The 21,417-nt window shown below is 42.8% G+C and overlaps 1 protein-coding gene across 2 annotated transcripts in view; it reads right to left on the reverse strand.

Moving 5' to 3' along the window:
- The window catches only part of PHF21B (PHD finger protein 21B), a 278,198-nt gene extending 260,171 nt beyond the window's left edge, over positions 1–18,027 (reverse strand). Inside the window, exons 1-3 of one of the 2 annotated variants that reach the window (XM_014611433.3) lie at positions 17,729–18,027; positions 16,941–16,973; positions 16,581–16,646 (exon numbers count right to left, since the gene is read on the reverse strand). In XM_014611433.3, the coding sequence (XP_014466919.1) occupies positions 16,581–16,646; positions 16,941–16,973; positions 17,729–17,782 (153 nt within the window). In that variant the 5' untranslated portion in view covers positions 17,783–18,027. The remainder of the gene's footprint in view (positions 1–16,580; positions 16,647–16,940; positions 16,974–17,728) is intronic. The other variant, XM_014611434.3, reaches the window with a different exon arrangement.
- Positions 18,028–21,417: the final 3,390 nt, after the last annotated feature.

The following is a 21,417-nucleotide window of genomic DNA, read 5'->3' on the forward strand; positions in this document are numbered from 1 at the left end:
TTCCAACTTTGTGTTAATTTCAAGCCCATCTAGACTGATAATACTATGATGACTCTGAAGGAGCTGTTACTGTCTAATGCATCATTGACCTAGGAAGGAAAAATTCTCTCGATGGGCCATAACCCAACAGACTATAATGACTCTGAGGTCTACCGTGTCAAGAATCTGCATTTTAATAAATCTCAGGTCATGTATTTGCCCAATCTGATAAGTAGCATGCATTTTTAAAACTTTATAATTATGTATTTACATGATAGCTTCTGAGCCATTACAAACTACCCAAAGAATACTCAAGTACATGATAATCTACAACGGCCCTTTCATAGCAGGGTGAACTGGTAAGTAAATGTGGCAATATTGAAACTACTGGATTTTTTTCTTTTTTTATAATTACCAAACATTCTTTAAAAACCCTTCTATTTACATGGTGACCCTTAAGTAACCAAAATCCTGAGGCTTTCTTCACTGTTCCTCAGTCTTTACAACAAACTCCTATTGACTTCAGTGGCAAATGGTCTTTGTCAAGACTTAATATCTAATGCTGAGTAAGGATCTCCAGATTTACTCCATGCTTGATACTGTTATTGAGTCAATTTGTAAATAGAACTTTTAAAAAAAAGAGACTCTCAGCTGGTATAAAAGGGCACTGCAGCCAAAGAAATATACTGATTTATATTAGCTGATGATCTAACCCAAACACTTTTATTCCTTTTGAAAATACCACCAAAGAGAAGAGGGATAGAAGGCTGAGGGAACTGATAATGACATACAAAGCCTTCTACCTCTTAATCACTCCTTTGAATCAGAACAAGGTTGATAGACCTTCCTTATTAATCTAGTTCAGGGTTGTCAAATGCAGAACCATTTTCTCTGGCCTGCTGGTAATCCAGTAGGCTATCAAAAATTGGGGAGGCATGGCCTGCTGCAGAATTCAGGGTCTCTGGATCCTATGCATTTAACCAACAGGGGCAGCCCCCCAACTCTGTGCTGCCACCCAAACTCAGCCCCTGCCACTGCATGCCTCTGGACCCATGCTGCTGCCCGGATGGAGCCCTGTGTCACCACACAACCTCTGCTCTACACTGTCACCCAGCCAAAGCCCTGCATTGTTGCATGCCCCCCAGCTCCACACTGCTACCCAACCAGAGCTGCACAAAGTTGCACACCCCTGGCTCCATGTTGATGCCCAGTCACAGCCCCATGCTGCTGCCAAAACAGTCCCACACCACTGCCTTTCCCCAGACCCACACTGCCACCTGGTCCTGGACCCACTACAGTCACTGCTGGCCCCATGGACCCAGTCTGGGAGAAGCCCCTGCAGTCTGGATCTGGCTGGGGTTCAGAGTGTTTCACGCTCCTGATCTAGGTTGTTAGTCTAGTTTCTTATTCACAGTCATCCACAGTTTACTCAACATATCCCAATTAGCAGGAATTGTCAATATGACTGACAGTCTCAGAAAAGGCACCAAGGATTGAAATGGATTTAAAAAAATCCTGAAGGATTTTAATCATAAAAAGGTAAAAAAAGGTGCTGACAAATACTTGCTAGTTAACCCTCTAGGGCAGTGGTTTTCAAACTTCCTGAAGTCACAGAATCCTTTCATATCACTTCTTCTGCTGCAGAGCCCCTATCCTTGGCTCAGTGGACCATGTGAGCTGAGGCAGAGCTAGCAGACCCAGCCCAGTCATGGCATGGCACTCGTGACCCTCCAATCCCTTTGTGGATAACCTACTGCAGAACCTCAGAGCACAGTTTAAAAACCACTGCTCTAGGGTTTACATCAACCAGGTTTATTGAGAAAAAACTTCAACTTGCTTGGTCTACACTAGGATTTTCACCACAATACATTAGCTATCACTTTGTAAACAGACAAATTTTAACTAGTCTAGACCAGGCATTGGCAACCTATGGCCCATGGGCCAGATCCAGCCCATGGAGCCACCTGATCTATCCCAGGGACATGGGACTTTGTCAGCATTTGGCATCAGGGACTCTGGCAATGGTTGATCTCTGCGCCACTGTACGGAGAAGCAGCAGCAGCAGCAGGAGCTCTCCCCATGCCACCATGGACAGAAGTGTCACCACAGGAGCTTTTCTTATGTGGCTGTGGAAAGAAGAAGTGGCGGCTGTCAGTTCCTAGTACCTGCCTCTGACCCAAGCTGGGTCATTCTGGCCGACAACCTGAAAAGGTTGCTGACTGCTAATCTAGACAAAACAAGATTAGATGAAGACTCTGCAATTCCTTATGTTATAACCTGTTTATGCCTAAACTTCAACAAGTGCTTTCAATTTATTGTTATTATTATCATACTACTAGTACTACATTACTGCCTAGGAGTCCCTATCATGAAGCAGGACCCCACTGTGGTAAACACTGTGTAAACATAGAACAAAAAGATGATCCCTGGCCCAGAAGACTTCAATCCAGCACCTTTCATGAGAATTACATTAAAAAAAATAATAAATGTAATGCTAAAATATTGTAGCCAAAATTCTCAAAGTGGCATGCCTGAAGTACAACATGTAAATCCATATTTAGGCTCATAACTAAAGATTAACTGATTTCTAAGACAGCAAACACTGGAGTTCAAATTAAAATCCAGAATAGCATGCTGATTTAACTTCTCAAATGCAAGAAATGTTAGAATCAAAATTATAAATACAAGCTGATGCTCAAAACTCTGTTCTTAAGTTGTGTCTTAGGTCTCTCCTCTACACGCACAAAGACATACATGAAGGCTGGAGTGGTGGCCTAACTGCAGTCTCAGCTCTAAGTTCTGTCATTTTTGTAACTACATCTGACCCTCAATATCCCTATACAGTAGTTTCTGATGCCTTTACTCTGTTATCCATCACACCTAATCCTCTGTGCAAGTATGTTTGCACATACACATGGTGGGGAGAGAGGATGACTCTTGAATGTTGAAAAAATCAGCTGAATACTGTACACCCACACTGAGTTTGGCATACTAAAAAATCATAGTCTTTTCACAGCCCTCAGTTATATTATTCATGCAGAATGCACTCAGCTTTCTATTGTTCCTGCACTCATTGTTTATAAATGAATCTGCTTCAGCTGGAGATGGAAGTTCCTTTAAGTTTCCCCTGGTCAAAGTCTTTCTGTAATAAACTAAAATGCTATGCTCAGAGGGTTAAAGAAGTTTCTGGAAGTGTTTATGCTTCTGGACACAGAAATAATTTTTATTTTGGGAAATCTGATACACAGGTTTCTAATTGTTTCCACAAGATATTGTATCTTGGAGAAACAATTAAATGCTTCTTTCTCTTCTCTACTACAAGATTGGCAGTGGAGGTTTCTTTACACATGCTAAGCCTCCTTTTTTGCATTACCTACATATTCTAGATGCTGATACAAAAAAGTATAAGTGACATTGTGACATGAGCTTCAAATGTGATACACTGTGTAAAAGTTAGTCTTCCTGGTGGGACATGAAACGTACTGAAAAGCAGTGGCCTCTTCTATGAAGACTGACACTGTTGCAGGAAAACACCTAACCCCTGTTGTCTGGCAGTATTGTGAATTTCATGATTTTGCTTGTTCGACAGTTTGGGCTGTCATTATTAATCCTGGCAGTTGTGCAAGATCTTGATGAATTCCACAGTTAGAGTTTTTCAACCCAATCGAAGTTAATAAAGAGTGGACTGATCCACACAAAAAAAGAATAAGTTAATCATATGGCAACTTAATCGCTTTGGGCTTGAGAGGACATTGTACTATCTAGAGTCTAATACCAGAGCATTTTAAAGATGGGACAGGATTTCTGCCTTATATTTCAGGTACAATGGAGTATTTTTATGCTTCTGATCTGGTGGGGATATCACAAATGCAAAGGTGACCGATCAGAAACAGAAAACTAGAGCAAAATGCCTGCACGACATTCTAAAAATAAAGTTTTGTATAGGCCTATGCGGAGCGGCAAGTATTCACTTCGGATTCAGATTCAGCCGATTTGGGAGGACAGTGATTCAATTCAGAAAGTTGAATCACTGTCCCTATTCAATTAGGCCAAATCAGATCCAAAGATTCAGTGCAACTTCGGAGATTTAGCCATAGACTAAACAGGTAACAGTCCTCCCCATGCTGCACACAGCTACCTCCAGCTGGTAAGTCTCTTGGGGTTGGGGGAGGGGGAAGGAAAGCAGCGTGTGGGAGGGAGGGATTGGGGCAAGCTGTCCAGCTGGAGCGGGGGATGCAGGACCCAGGGAGGGGGCGAGGGGCATGGGATGCGGGTGCAGCAGCAGTGGGCGCAGGGGATCTGCCCTGCTGCCGCTTACTCAGCCAGGGTGGGGGGCGTGGGATGTGTGTGCAGCAGTGCTGGGAGTGGAGGCTATGTGTTGCTGCTGCTTGCCCCCTTCCACCTGGAGTGAGCTGCGCCTGCATCATGCCCTGCCACCGTCAGCTGGGCAAGCGGCAGCAAGGCATAGCCCCCACTCCCAGTGCTGCTGCACCCACATCAGCACTGGTAGCGGGGGCTCTGCCCTGCCGCCACTTGTTCAGCTGGTGCGGGGGACAGTGCAGGGGGCGCGGGGGAGTGTAGGTGCTGCCACCACTTGCCACCCAGAACAGCAAGGCATGGGGGAAGCGGGTGCGGCTGCTGCTTGCCAGCTGGGGAGGGAGGGGGGGAGGCGGTGTTGCCACTGCACTGGGAGCTGGGGGCACTGCTGCTGTTTGCCCCCTTCTGCCCAGAGTGAGCCACACCCGCATCTCACCCCCCCGCCCCAGATGGTCAAGTGACAGCAGGGCATAGCCCCCACTCCCAGTGCTGCCACACCTGCATCCCACATCCCCCCACCCTCCACCCCAAGTCCTACGATCCCTGCCTTGGCTGAGCAGCTTGTCCCAGCCCCAATCCCTCCCTCCCCCATGCCCCTTCTTTCCCTCTTCCCCAAACCCCAACAGACTTACCAGCTGGAGGCAACTGTGTCCGAATCGGCCAAATCTTTTCCAAATTGCTTCAGAGGCTTCTGATTCAATTCAGAGATTTACTTGGTCTCCCAATTGGATTTGGAGTTGGAGATTTGGTCCCCAAATCAGGCCAAATCTCCTCCGAATTTAATTGGCTACTGAAGCTTCACACAGCCCTCATGTTGCATTTAATTGGGGATTCTAGAAACACAAGAGCTTTTAGGTTATTGAGAATGTCTTTACATATGGGCAAGCATTTGAAAAACAATTCTACCTCCTTCTACAATTTACCATTCACTTGGGACTACCGAAGTAGCATTTCCTATAATGGATTGTGAAATGGATTTGTTTTACCACATCTTTTAACATTAGCCCTGACTTGTCACTCATAACAGATGTGTAATGAAAACTTCTCCAAAACTGTTATGTTTAGTACTAATTGGTAGGGCTGTGAAAAGATTCGGGTGGTGATTCGATTCAGAGGAGATTCGGCCCGATTCAGTGGCCAAATCTCCAAATCCAAATCAAATCAGGGGACCAATTAAAAGGTCCAAATCAATTTGAAGCTCTCTGAAGATTCGGAGAGCTTCAATGATTCGGACAGTCTCCGGTGGCTGCAGTAGGGAGCTGCAGCTGGACTCAGAGCTGGTAAATAGGGGGCGGGGAGGAGACCATGGCTGGACCCCACCAGGCCCCATCCACACCCTGCTCCCCCAACCCCTGCCCCCAGCCCCCCCATGGCTGCCCCGCCTGCCCCAGCTTCCAGCCCTTTAAAAAAAAACCCTGTTGCTCACCGGGTGCTGCTGGGTGGGGGGGCAATCCCTGCTGCCCCCCGCTGCCCCACACTGCATGGGGGCTCTGTCATGAGCCCCCTACCCAGCCCACTCCCCAAGCCCCCCCACGAGTGCCCCACCCGGGGCAGCTCCAGCCCTTTAAGAAAAAAAAGGGAGAAAAGTCCCGGGACTCACTGCTCCTGTAGCAGCCTCGGAGCTTCAGGGGGGCTCATGCAGAGCCCCTCATACAGCAGGGGGCAGTGGGGATCACACCTCTGATGGAAGGAAGTTTGTCCAGGGTTTTTCCTCCGTTTTTTTTTTTTCTTAAAGGGCCGGAGCCAGGGCAGGTGGGGCAGCCATGGAGGGGCTGGAGGGGGGGTCAGGGGCTCATGCAGAGCCCCCCATGCAGCATGGGGCAGTGGGAATTGCCCCCCACCCAGCAGCACCTGCTGAGTCAGGGCTTTTTTTCCCTAAGTGCCGGGAGCTGGGGCAGGCGGGGCAGCCATTGCTGGGCTGGGAGAGTGGCGGGAGATGGGCCTGGCTGATTCACAGATTCAGAGATTCGGCAGCAGCTGAATCTGCGAATCAGATTCGTCTGAATCGATTCAGGACAGTGATTCAAATCACTGAATCGAATCACTGTCCCCCGAAAAGGCTGACTCTGAAGTGAATACTAGCTACTTCACACAGGCCTACTATTTGCAAAATTGCATCTCTCTGTTTGTATATTGTCTTGAATTTGTATTGTCTTTTCTTCCGCTTGTAGCTCCTCTCTCCACCCTGCTCCCCAGGCCTCTTATTACTAGGGCCAGTCTGATCTCTACTACACTGCTACTGATTCAGAATGCGTCCCCTAAAGTCAATGGAGCTATTCTGGACTTATACCTGCCTTGCCAAAATGAAAAAGCATACCCTACAGTTCAGCTTCTATTGTTAGTCCATGTAAAGTTCTGACATGTTTATCAAATATTTAATTTATACAGAAACCAATCTTACAGGCCTAAATTCAGCCATTCTTATGCCTTAGGGGTAATATCTCACCTTATCATTAATCCTACTGAAATTAATACAGTCACTCAGAGTTGACTGTGCACAAGAAGTTGACATAATTAGCAAAAGCCAATGCTAACTGAAAAGGAGTAAGGATTAGAGATTATCCTCCCCAAAAAAATACTGGACTGTAGTGAACTGTTTATATGGCTATGAGTCCAGTTATGCCTTGATCCAGTTACATTTTAAATGAGGTTTCTGATTTAAAAAGAAAAACAAAATTAAAATTGCAAAGGCTCCTGTTGATGTCACAGTCCAATCAGTTTTAACACAGCAAAGCAGAATAGATTAAAATAACCCCCTTTAGCAGTTGAAAATAAATATTCGACAAATCTGGAAACCAGTCTAGCACCCAAGAGAAAACCATATGGAGGAAGAATAAAAAAGTGGGTTAAAAGATGCTAATCTGTTTTTATTTTAAAGTAGTGCCCATTCAAAATAGTCCAATCTGCATCTCATACTAAGAGCTAGGAAAGTCACCGTGCATTCACTATAGTAAATGCCTTTTTCAACAACTAACAAAACAGAACAGATACAAATGAACCAATCAGGGATTTTGAGTGAGCTATCAGTGTTCAAAAGCTAGTCTGCACATTCCAGTTGAGTCACCACAGAGAAGAAAGTGGGGAAAAAAAGGAAAAATAAATTACTGTGTGCAACTCCATCTGCAAACTGCTTCTCCCGTACTGGTATATAATAAAATGTGTTGCTAAGATACAAGCTGCTAAAGAAGTTCATTAAAGGACACTTTAAACAAAGCTGCCAGACTCTTTTCCCTTTAAAGACTGCTTATTTGGTTCTGTCCCTTGTGTTTATAATTAGATCCTCTATATGAGAAATTGTACTCCATTGAAGCCCACTCAGCAAATAATGTTAATAAAATCATGTAAATAAGACACGAACTTAGGTTGTATATATTTACCGGCTGCAGGCTGTTTATAGAAGTGTTTGGGTTCCACTAAATATTTTTTAATGAGAAATAAACCTTTGCAAAGGAATTTCTTCCTTTGCTGGAAAGCAGAATTGTCAGGTTCTATACCCACCAGATTGACCTAACTTTTAGAACAGAGAAAGATACTTTAGTAGAAAGGAGACAGGGTCTTGGTTAGAAAATCTGAAATCTGGGAGGTGCCTGTCTCTTAAGTTAGCTTTCATGTGCAAAACAATATGATACTGCAGACACTGAAAGAAAAGGCAAAATTATTTATGCCTGTCTCTTGGCAATTTCCATCTTTTTCCCCCTCCATCTCTATGTTGGTTCCTAGATGTGTGTTAACAATTTGCACAACTTCCTTGATCTTAATGCAATAAGAACACCAGTAATTCCATTTTGTCACATTTTCTTTCAAGAAAAGATATGTTATCAGTGAGGCCTTTTCTCGCTGTTCTAAAGAATGCTTTTGGTTTCTCTCATAACATCTTGATGGTACGTCTTTTTGTGGATTGAGGAAAGAAGGTGCCAGAGAGAGTTTCTATTTGCTTTACTGTGTTAAAATTATTTCTTCAGAAATTATTCTAGCATTTATCTGTGGTGCACTTAATAGCAAGAGATGCATAAATCAGAGAAGAGTTAGTATCACTGATTATAGAAAACGCTACTTGTCACTGTAACCTGCATCTCATATTAAATTCTGTATCACAGTCCCCAGTACGTATATATTTTTAATTACATTTTCAGGCTCATTTACATGCGCATGTTGGCTTTCTGCCTGAATGATATCAAAGAGAAAGACCTCACACACACACACACACAACATGCACGCACAGACACACACACTTGAATCTGTACATTTTTGAGACAGGAATCTTTTCTCATCTTTTTCATTCTTAAGAAAAAGGTTCAGTCTTTAAGCAATGCTAGCTGATTCAAAGAGAGACAGAAAACAGAAAATTAAAGAAAATGCAGGTTAATACATGCTGCGTGCCAAAATTATCAGTATTCTCATTTGATTCAGGTTAATCAAACTGTAATACAAATCTTTACTTTTAGTAACCTTTTTAAGGCCCATTACTAATATCAGAGTTAGCTCAAAAAGCCTTTTCCCTTTCTCCCCTATCCCCGGATGAAAGATAAGCCTATATCATGATGGAAGTACAACATTATCAAGTTAAGTCATTCAGGAGAGAAAAACCTACAATACACTTTAAAGATCTGACTTCTGTTTCAAGCCAAATTTCATGCTTCTGTTGATTAGATGTAAGCAATCAGACAAATTTTCAGGCAAACATGCTCTTCTTGCCACAGTCTCTAAACCCAGCCTCTTAGGACTAAATTCCAACTCTAAAATCAACATCACCTCTCAAACACTCAAATCAACACAGCAGATCAGTTCTGTCTGCAGAGTTCCTGGTTACTTATTGTGGTGATTCTACTGGAGCCACATTCAAGAACAGTTTTACTTTCATATAGCCAAGTGTACCATTTTATGGCCTAAAACTCAGGCTTCATTTAACCTTTCTGTGTGTTAAAAAAATGCCATTATATTTTTCCTAATTTTTTAATATTTTAATCATAACAGCCTGCACGTGCTGTGCAAAAAATGTAGTGTGTATTACATTTCAATAGATGCTTACTATTGGCAGTCGGAGGTTGTAGCTAGAACTAAGCCGCATCAGCAATTTCATATGACACTCTGGAAATTGCTACTACATAACAATAAGTAGCTGATTCAAAAAGAGAGAGAGAGAGAGAGAGAGAGAGAGAGAGAGAGAGAAAGCACACTTAAGGAAGTACATTTTCGCTTGAGAAGAGTATTTTCAAACAATAAGGTGGTACCACCTTAAGCAAAAAAAGAAATCTTCAGATATGATATATGTAGGGGAAATGTGCCTAGGATGTTTTAACAAGGGGAGGTGGAAAGGCGGACCAAATATGATTCTGTCAAGCTAAAATAACTGTCTTCTTTACTTTAATGGCAGAAAGGCAAATTTGCATTTCAATTAGTCCAATTCTTTTTTGTTCTCCTTTGTTCTTATCTTAAACTTGCAGCATTTTTTTCATACTTTCCCAACCTCAGTCTTCTATGCATGTACAAACTGCCCTTTTTGACATCATAGTCACAAGTGAAACATTTACTGTGGCCTTGCCTTATTGATTTGCAAACTTCTACCCTTTAACTTTATTGATTAGAAATTGTGTTGATGCTTTAGATTTTGTTGAGGGGGGGCATCATTTTATAATCAAGTGAAAAACACTGCTTATTTTATCTTAGATTACAAAGATGAAAGTACAGAGGGAAAAGTTTAAAGTAACGCATTAGTGTGCCTTTATATGCATTTCATCTCTGAAATTAAATCTGGAATGAGATGAAAAAAAGAATTTGCCCAACTTGAACATAACAAAAGTACTTAGAATGATTCAGGACCTCAGTGGAAATGTGATTTAAAATTACCATCCAAATCCCTCCCCCAATATTATGCCAAAAAGAAGAGATACTCAGACCAATATTCTTTTTTTTCCACTGTGAGGTAAATCCCTACTAAAGTTAATGTAGCAGTTCCTCAGCTAGCAGAAACGGGCATAACTCCACTAAACCTGTGTTGATCTGGTCTAACTGAGGATCTGACCCATTAATGGGAACACTCTACAAAGACAGTGATGAGAACATGGTCTTTAAGTTGTCCATATGTATATAAAACCATTTGCTAACTCTGAGGACACAGGGTACCTGCAAAACATATTCAACAAAAGTTTCCTTGATTGTATTCATTCCCACAGCAGCATATATTTAAGAACAAATATCTGCTTGCTGCAATACAAATTTGGCATTTTACAACATGTAACAGGTAGCAAGTACCTACAGTATAAGGCCAGAAATGAAATAAAAAGGTATTGTTGCTATCATTCCTTTTTCTGAATAGACAAAAGCATTGTAAGGAAAAATTGCTAAATCACAGGGATAATCATCATAGCCAGCTCCTCTAATGAGGCATCATGGGATTACTGGAGTTATTATAAGAGTCATCTTATTGAAGAAATTCAAAGTTAATTGAAATCAATTGTACTGTTCTGACAGCAGGTGTTTTAAGTGGCTAAAATATCAAAGTGAACTCTTTAAAATGGTTAGAATGAATGTTACATTCACTTTCCAATCCTTAGCACTGCCAAGTGATGTACTATTCAAGTGTAGAAAAGTGTACAGTAGAAAAAGACTGCTAGACTAAAACAGCATTTCACATACTAGTCAGACTACTTCCATACAAAAGTCAGCCCAAATCCCTTCAGCACTATGTTTACATCAAAGACTGTTGATTTCAATGGTTTCTTGTAGGTAAATCTAATGCAAAGGAGAAAGCCACCAATATATTTATTTCTGTTGTGTTTCGACCTCTTCAGAAATAGTCTTTATATCCTTTTTCCTTAATATGAACATCTAATTTCATGTAACATTATAAAAGGCATAAACAGAACAGAATGCTAGGATTGCCATTATATAAACTACCTTCCTGAATTTCTTCTCCAAAGAGCTGACAGTAAATTCTTCTCAGTTTTGTCTTTTTTTTTTTTTTTTTTACTGAGATGGCAAAGCCTGGCTAAATTACTAGCTGATTCCACCAAAAATGAGGAACCATAACCTTCTAAATTACTAGTCTAGAACTAATCTTTACTTAAATCCAATAACTTCATTTGATTCTGCAATTATTCAGAATTCCCAGGAAAGTCAATGGGATTGTGTATAAAGGAGGACTGCAAAATCAAGTGCACATTTAATACTTATTGTATCTGCATTTAAAGCCACAACGCAGTGATCAAAAAGTTTAAATTCCAATTTAAAGATCATCACCTTATTTCTACTAACTTCTGTGGATCCGAGATAGGATCCTAGATAGGACACTTATAATCCACATACTGCCCTGACATATAATTCCAACCAAAATAAATGGGAATCCCAAGGAGGGGGAGGGGCAGGGGTGTAGATTTCAACTCTTGAAACAGTTTGATTTGGAAATGCCTCTCAATCTCTGTTCTCAATGTCACTTACAACCCCTATTTTATTTCAATAATTTTGAAAGTACTCAACCATATGAAATACTGGGCTTTAGCAAATGTCAATAGTCTCCCTTTAAATATGTGTAAACAATGCTGCTATTTCCAGACAAAGTACTCCTTGAATTTCAGTTATATAAAAAACATCCCTCCAAAAGGAAGTTACAACATACATAAAACAGATCTCTTGAATGAAATAGTTTCCAATAAATTCTTCATGATGAACAAGTGTACTTAAGTACTAACACTACTCACAAATTGACTTTGATGGGGTGGCAAAATACATCTCACATATGCTACTCCAGAACACTAACCAGAAATACCAGGTTAGGAGAGTCAGTTTGAGGCCAATGTTGATTTTCTGTGTGGATAGTAAATTATGGTAAAGGAATGAGACAGTGCACAAGTGAATGGCACATACATAATGCCTCTTAGAAAGACATATTTTTATTGCTATGCTCTAGGATGGACAGTATGAATTCAGAGTTCATCACAATTGAAGATACAGCAGTAATCCACACATGTTCACTGTAAACTTTCAAAACCCAGTTTACCACCCAAAACTAATGCCAATAACCGTTTAACTGGTGGTTTGGGTTTGCTTGTTTTCTTTTTTTTTCATCAGTTAAGTGTGATTATTAGGAAGGAACTTACAAAAATAGAATAACCTAAGGACTTTGCGGACATATAGAAATCACCAAAGCATGTACAGCAGAGCACCTCTGGTATGCGTTTAAAGAAGAACCCTGGTTCTTATGATAGCTCTTTTATTTGCATATAAATGCTTGTTGCTTGACAATTTAGATAAAAATGTTACTGCTGCTCTGCATGTGACGTGGATTCAAGGTGTAAAACCACTGGACCAACTAATGGAGTCTTCACACATCATATCTTGTTAAAGAAGAGGTAACCCACTCTCAGATGGTATTACAATTCATCAAAACCATAGTGTACAAAAGGTATGCATATAAACTAACATAAAAAGTCTGACTTTACCTTTCTGAGCAGGAGGCAAAATGAAGTATTGATTTAAGATACATTAATAAAAAGAAAAAAAAGGAAAGAACATGTTTAAAACATGTACTTGAAAATGCTGGGGAAACATCAATGTACATTTAATTCCATATTTGGGTAAAATATGAGGTGATGGGACAGGAATCTTGAATTGGTTTGTAAATTAAAATCTAATTTCTTTCATAAATCTACATACTTACTCATGCCCCAACTCTTCAATTTGTCTTTAGGTGCTTTGTATTTTTCTATGTAATTTTTAGAAAAGAAAATGTTGCCATAAATTCCAATAGCTAAAATGGAAACTGATGAATGGGGCAGTGAAAGATAATATTAACCACTGCTATATTTCTAACAGATGTGGATAGTGTGATCATTCATTCATTTTACTATCTATTTCATCATCCACATGTGCATTTTAATTAAAACATAATTTTAATATCTTTTGTATTCAGTACATGTAAAATCAAAGGCATGAATTATCAAATTTTAAATGAGATGTGCCTAAATGGAGTAAGGGGGAGGGGATAACTTTATTTTAAAGATATATATCGACTATTTCTATCTATCCAAGATTCAGGAAGTTTATTTCAATGCTTTGGCAGCTTTTTGTATTCATAAAAGTGAAAGGCTGAAATCTCTAAGCCAATGATTCTCAACCAAGGTGCCGTGGGAAAGGGGGTTCCTTGAGATCCATTCAAGGGTGCCAAAGGGTGCCATGTAATGAAGGTGTACAAAAAAGATTCACAAGATAAACCTAATGATTTCAGCTACTCAGTCGGTCTAATAAAAAAAATCACATCTATCCAAAGAACTTTGCCTGAGATTTCAACTAGGAATTCACAGGGTTAAAACCATTCTGCCCCATTGTGGTCTGAGTCCTTTCCAACAGAAGAATTCTTCCATTATTTTTCTGTAGTCAAAGACGGAAAGCTGGCATTTTCCAAGGGGTGCCTCAAATCTAATGAGAGGCACCTCAGGTCTAAAAAGTTTGAGAACCACTGCACTAACAAATCCCCTGCCATTCAAACTACTTCCACTCTAACCTTCCTCTGTCCTCTTTGAAACAGTATCTGGACTTTTCTCCTGAGGAGAAAGTGCTAATCTTATCAAATCTGAAGTTATACCATGATAACTTGATGGTCACGATGTGACATGGTCAAAAGGCTGAGACCTCCAAGCTCATTTCTCTTGTGACCAAAGAGCTCAAGCCAGATCTCTCAAGGTGGCAGTCTGAACCAAGAGGACACTATATCATCATTCAGCATCTTATTATTAGCTCTTGTTGCACACGATGCCAAGGCAATATAGTACTGTAGATCTGTGCCTAAAATAATAGTTTCATCTCCTAGGCCAATACCAACTGCCTCCTGAACATTATTATTTTATTTTAAAATGGTTTTTCACTTGCAGAAATGTTTAGAACTTGGCACGAAGGGGCGGGGGGTGGAGGTGGAACCAAGAAGACAACAAACCATTGTTTGTTAGTTAGCCTGGATTAAAAGAAAATGTTGTTTAAAATTAGTAGCAAGCTGCAACCTTCTCCACCCAGCTGCATCAGAATGTTCAGGCTGCAATTTCAAATGTGTGCCTCTGCCTTATCTAAATTCCAGCATGACACATAATAAATAGCTTCTCATTTACTATCATCATAAAAATTTAAACAGCCTCAAAATAGTTGCTACAATACAGAAGGAGAAACAAAAAAAGCATCAAATGCATGTTTTAAATCCCCACTTAAAAATAGCAAAACTATTTTCAGATTGAAGAAAGAGCACATAAAGATGCATTGTTGCAGTCAAGGCAGTTACCTTGTTTTTTAAAAAAAATCATCTGTTCTGTCTAGTAGTATTAAAGTCAACAACTTGCTGTTTTACACTGCAAAAAATAAAAGAAAAGAAAAGGACTCACAGCCCTTAGCTATCATATAGTGTCAGATTTGCTTTAAAAAAGAAAGTATCTGATTTGATTCTCTACAGTGATTAAACATCTTTGTGCTCTGCTGAGTAGGGCAGGCGATCCCCTCCCCCTCCAAAAATGGCATCAAAGCAATCAAAATGGTAATGTTCAGCATGAATGGGGCCCCCTCCCCCACCTGCAAACTCTGCAGACTTTTCTCCATGTTAGGAAGAAACCAACACCCCTTCCTCACAAAATGGAAGCTTCCACTACCAAATTGAGAGTGCTGACAAATTCTGATTACAATAAACTGGGAGAGAGGGAGAAAAAAAAAAAGAAAGGGTGGCATCTCACCGCCCGGGGCGACGCAGGGTTTAGGAAGGGAGGGGAGAGAGGGGGTGCGGATGTAACAGGCACGGATCACTTTTATGCACCGATCACCTTGCAACTTTAACCACAACTCTGCCAAAAATCAGTGCCTGGCCCCCGCCCCCAGCTCTCTTCAAGAAGCAAGGCTGTTTGACTGGAGTAGAAGATCCCTGCTTTTCTGGAGAAGAGGTCTGGGGCTGGGGGAACCCAAAGCCGCTGTCCAAGTTTGTGGTGCTGAAAGGGCTGCTGCATTCCGAAGGAATCGCGATCGATTCAGCCAGGGGGAAGGGAAAGGAGAAGGGGTGGTGCTGGGGGGGGTGGGGGCCTCAATCTGGCTGCTAAAGGGGCTTTTGGAAAGCTGCCTGAGCTTACAAGGAGGGTTGGGGGTGGTGGGGAGGGGTGACTCGGATCTGGGAGCAGGGGGTGAAAGTTCTTTGCTATGCAGGGCTCAATCCGCCACCTCGGGGACTCGCTGTGCCAAGCTGCCGCTGGGCTTGCGTATCAGAAGTACCAAAAGTGGAAGGAGAAGGAGGAGGAGGAAGGGGGGAGGAGGTTGTGTGTGTGTGTGTGTGTGTGTGTGTGTGTGTGCGCGCGCGCGCGCTCGTGTGCGCGAATGCGTGTGCAGAGCTTGCAGAGCGCAGGAGAGGCGGGAGGCTGCTGAGCGTTCAATGGCATCTGTTCGTGGTGCTGAAAGCTAACAATCCCCGGCCCCTCTCCATCAGCTGACCCCGGCTAAGCAAACTCACAATAGAGAACTTTCTTTCATCCTGGAAGGGGGGATCCCTGCACAGGGGTCACGGGAAACAAGAACAAAAATAAGAAAGTTTTGGTGGGGGTAGGGTGAGGGGAAGGGGGAAGGGTTTGGAGGGGAGGTTTCTTTCTTGTTTTTGTTTCCCTTCTTCAGATTCCCCCCCACCCTCCCCCAATCACTGGAAGAGGCTTTTTTCAGCAAAAAAGTGAAAGTGCCTAAGTGAACTCGAATGAAACGCTAACACGTCAGATCAGACCAAGGGAAAGAGAAAAAAAAAGCAAGTGCCAAAAAAAAAAAAAAAAAAGAAAAGAAAAAAAAAGAAAAGAAAGAGAGAGAAAGTGATCAATAAAAATAAATCAGTTCTGCCATCGAAACCAGACATGGCTCCAAACTGGGCTCAAGCCTCCTTGTTCCCCAACTCTTTGCCCAAAACACTGCTGGCAAGTCCAAAAAGTAGCCCCCAGTAGCAGATTTTTCCATATCCCTAAAACATGTCGACCAACTCAAAATGGACGCCTCAATATTTTTTTTCCCCACACGTTTTAACTACTGCTTATCTTTTTACTATTATGATTAAAATAACTCTCCCTCCCCTCCCCACCCCCAGCAAGAGCTTTTAAGAAACGGATCTCATTTTGAAAACGTACATTGCCTCACTTGAGGCTTAGGAAAAATGGATGTTTTATTCTCTCTCTGCTCTCGGGATTTTTTCAGCTAACGCAGCCACTTTTCAGATGTTTAGAAAGTGCATGGTCGAAACAAGGAGAGAGGAAAAACAAAACAGAACAGAACGGAATCCATCAAATCCTTACTTGTTTTTCATTAAGAGCTGCTATTCTTGATTGCCTTTCGTGGATTTGTTTCTTAAGATCCCCGTTCTGCAAAAATGGCAATAAGATGCATATTAAAGGCAAAGTGCAAACTAGCCCCTGTCATGAATAAACTTACCACGTCTAGAAATTGTTCAAAGCCCAGAGCGGTCCCCCAAAGCCGTACAAAAGCATGCACACACACAGAAACCCACCCTCTTTAAGTCAGAAAGCTTAGTGCAGGGCTACAAAATGAGATCTCTTACTGATAAAGTTTTTCATCCTGCTGTCCCAGCACAACTGCGCTTATTACAGCAGGGATAAAATACTGAAGGGGGGTTGGGGGAAAGGATCTGCATTTACCTGTGGATCTTGGTTCATCTGTGCAACTAGTTTCTATATATAAAAAAAAAAAAAATCACCCCCCCCAAAACGAGGAATTAGAAACTGCTTCAAGTTTGATGGATTTTTAAAATGTGTATATGTGTGTGTGTGTGTGTGTGTGTGTGTGTGTGTGTGAGAGAGAGAGAGAGAGAGTGTGTGTGAGAGAGAGTGTGTGTGTGTGTGAGAGAGAGTGGGTGTGTGTGAGTGGGTGTGTGTGAGTGTGTGTGGAAAGGGGAAGGAGGGGTGAGGAACAAAGAGGCAAGTAAACACTGTGAGTCAGTTTCAAGCAAAGCTCATAAATATTCAAGTCTCGTCCTAATCTCTCCAACACACACATACACACATCCACACACAGATACATACACACACACACACACACACACACACACACACACGAACCAACCGCAATGTTCACTTAAGATCTCCACAACCCCCAGACACACACACACAAAAACTCAAGCAAACAAGCTGCTAAACTACTTTTGCAGAGTGCAAGATAATCCTGGGGGGAGGGGGGAAGAGGGAAAAGAGGATGTGTCACCCCCGGTCCCCCAGTCCCCACTCTCTCCCCACCTCTCTCTTACCCCCCTTTCTCCCCTGATCGATAGACCCTGCGACAAGAAGCAAACGCTACTTGCTCAGCATGCAACATCGGAGCCCTCCCGACTTCCCCTCTCCCTCTGAAACAACCGGGGGAGGGGGGGAGGAGGGGAGAGAAATGGGGGGGGGGGGGGAGAGAAGAACAACGTTTCTTTTCCCCTCTTTACCTGATGACATTGGATTTCCACTTTTAACGCCTCTTGCAAGCTCTGGAGCTCCATCCCTGCAACTTGCCAGGCACTTTCCTGCCACTTTCGGATCCGAAGGAAGTTTAATCTTTATTTATTTAAGTTGTTCTTTTCCTTCTTTCTTTTTTGGCTTTATTATTATTATTATTTTTCTTTCTTTCTCGTTCTTTGCCTTTCCCCTCCCTCTTTTCTTTTCTTTTTGGCACTAGCCCTCCCTCCCACCCCAAAAGGAAAAAAAAAGAAGCAAAAAAAAGAAGCAAAAAACCAAAAAAAAGAAAAAGAAAAAAAGAACAAAAACCCTCCCCCCCGCGCCCAGCCCGGCCCCTCGCCCTGCCCGCGCCCCGGGGGCTCTTTTAATAAAAGAAAAGAGAAAGGAAGGCAGGAGACTGACAATGGGAAAGAAAGGGAGAAAGGAAAAAAAAGCCACAACAACAATCGAAAGAAACAACTACTCAGGCTGCAAAGCAAGTTCTTTGCCTCTTTGCTAGGGACACAGACTCATCACTCGCTTTCCGCCAAACTAAGGGGGGGGGCTCCCCCCCGGGCCCCCCTGCCAGCACTGCCCCCCCCCCGGGCCCCCCGGCGGCCCCGCTCCGCCCAGGAGCCGCCGCGCCGCCGCCCGCCGCCCGATCGCCCCTCCGGTGGGGACGAGAAGGACTTAAAACGCCAGGGACTATATTTTCTCAGAGTGCGCGCCTTGATTTCACTTTGCCTCGGGAAAAGTTGTGCCTCGGCTGTCAATGCTAATGCCGAGGTGCCCGGATGGAGGGAGGAGGAGGAGAAGGGGAAGGGGACCGAGGGCTCTGGGCTGGCGCATGCGCGCTGCAGCTGGGGACGAGAGAACAACAAAGTGCTGGGCAGCGGGAGCAACTCCGCGGCCCGGGGCTTAAGGGGACCTCAGCTCCTCACGAGTTCCCCCCCCCCCCCGGTGTGTGCCAAGTCTGGGGCTGCCCTGCTCTGGAAGGGAGAAACCTCCCCACACACACCCCTTTACTTCCCCCTGCCTCAGAAATGCACCACTCAGGTGGAAGAGGAGGGTAGGGTTGCCAGCCCTCCAGGAGGAGTCTCCAGAAATTAGGTAGAAATCTCCAGGAGACTGCTGAGAGTTATGGGAGAGAGAAATGATAGGGCATTCATTGAAATCAATATTAAATGGTGAAACCGATTTGTATAGTAGTCCAGTGATTTTTTTTAAATGTAATAGTCACGTGAATTTGCCTTCGGAACGTCAAGTCTACACGCTGTAATCCATAACCGATATTTGCGAGCACACGGGCACATTCGCATAGCGTGTCGCGGGTATGCTGGTGTTTTGGAAACATCACAGAACAGAGTCAAACTGAGTTGGCAACCCTAGAGGAGGGGCAGGGTGCCCAGCCCAGCTGGTGTCCTCTCACACTGACTTCCACGCCCCTCTGTGTGAGGGAAATTTAAGTTGAATAATAGAAATAACTTTCTCAGGAGAGGGGTGGCGAAGCACTGGAACGGGTTACCCAGAGAGATTGTGGCATCTCCATCCTCAGAGGTTTTTAAGACCTGGCAGGACAGAACCTTGGCTGGGATAATCTAGTTGGAGATGGTCCTGCTTTGAGGAAGGGGCTGGGCTAGCAGCGTTTCTCAACCCGTGGGTCACAGCCCAAAAGTGGGTCACAAGAATATATGGACGGGTCACAAACAAACTTGAAAAATGGATCATCAAACTTTAAAAATGGATTCTCCTTTATAGGAGAAAAATGGGGAAACCATGGTTTTTTCCTTGCAGGCTGGCAGAGTTCCAGCCTGCCAGGGCTGCTTGGGGACCCCCCCATGCCTCACAAACCCTCCCCACCCCACACATCCACCTCCTGTCCCACACACTGGGGAGCTGGGGCCTGGAGGTCAGGGGAAGCAGGTCAGGAATGAGGGACACTGGATTAGCACTGGCCATCAATTGTTTACAAATGGGTCCTGGTACAAAAAAGGTTGAGAACCACTGGACTAGATGACCTCCCGAGGCCCCTTCCAGCCCCTCTTTTCTATGATTCTCTGCCTTGGTTTTCCACCCTACTCTCTTGTCTTCCCCACTATTTCATTTCTCCAACACTTTCTTTCTCACCTCTTCCAGGTCTCCAGAAGGTATCCTCCAAAATCATTTAGCTGCCTGCCTCTCAAAGCAGGCAACAATGTGCCTTTCTTACCTTGATCAGTTTAGACAGGCTAGAACAGGGGCAGGCAATATTTTGGGTGGAGGGCTGCTTACTGAGTTTTGGCAAGCCATCAAGGGCTACATGACAGGCAGCCAGGGGCAGGTAACTATTAATTTTCTAAATTTTTAGGGGCCCCACGGGCCAGATAGAATGGCCTGGCGGGCCGCATCCGGCCTGCGGGCTGCATTTTGCCTACCCCTGGGCTAGAAACTGACCTCTTGGGTGCCTCGTGAAAGAAATGTTGGCAGTTTACCACACACACACACAGTAATCAAGGGTTAAGGTTGAGAAGGTCTCTGTCCATTCCTTGAGAGTTAAAACACTGAACGACAGTAGCCAAGACATGCACAGCTTAACACTGAATGTTCAGGCAAGGTTCCCACACATGAAAAAAATAAAATCAGAGCACATAGAAATACATACTAACTCCTTCTCAATCCAAGCAATCTTAATCATAACTGTTTGCCATTGCCCTGAAAGCAATGAGGAACTTGATGTACACAAAAAGTTTGCGCTGGTTTAAAATGAGGTGTGGGGTTTTGCTGATTTGCAGAACTTAGTATGTGAACACCCTTGTGGTTTGGCTAACCTTAATAGAGATGAGACTGAATCAACAGTAGGACTGTGTACACAGGTAGCTGTGCCAGTTTAATTACATCAGGGCAACATCACACCTTTCTTTAAACCAGTGTGATGTCTGTACTTGAGCAAACCTCCATGACAGTGGAATCTGCAAACAGTGCTCAGAATAATTTTATATGTATCAAAATTAAGGTCAAATCTTAATTAAGTGGTCAGACACTACAATGATGAGGACATGTTATAAGATTGTTTCATTCCAACGCTAATTGCATTCTGCTCTTTAATTGGAAACTCACCGAAGGTATACTGTAACCAGCAGGTTGTGTTTAGAACACCACCATTCTCCAAATATGGTTATACATTAATTTTCAACTATATATATTCCTTTTACAAATTAAAGACATTAGACATATTCTGGTTGCCTTTTACAACCAGGTATCTATTGGATAGGAGGCTACCACCAACCTAAATCAAATTTCCAGTGGTGAAGTCAGTGGTCCTCAATTGGTGTCTCATGGGTGCAAGCCTATTATGTTGCTCATGGTCACAAAAAAATTGCTTTCCATATATTAAAAAGGCTTTTTTTAATCCTTAAAATGGTAAACACTGCTCCTGACATTTTTAAATTGCTTACTTGTGTTACAAATGACATATTCTGTATTATAATTAACTATTAAAACATTCTAAATTGCTTTTCACTATTTTCCCCTTTTTGCACACTCAAAGTTGAATGATGAAAATCCACTAGCAAGTTTCACTTCTCTTTAAAGAGCATTTCCTATCAATTTCACTTTCTCTAGCTCTCGCTTTCAATCACTGTCCTTTCTCCATGTTTGAATTGTAAACATTGCATAGGAATGTTAAAATCCACACAAATGAAACATGTTGTTTTGGGGGTTT

Source organism: Alligator mississippiensis, chromosome 4 (genome assembly GCF_030867095.1).
Source record: "Alligator mississippiensis isolate rAllMis1 chromosome 4, rAllMis1, whole genome shotgun sequence".
NCBI lineage: Eukaryota > Metazoa > Chordata > Crocodylia > Alligatoridae > Alligator > Alligator mississippiensis.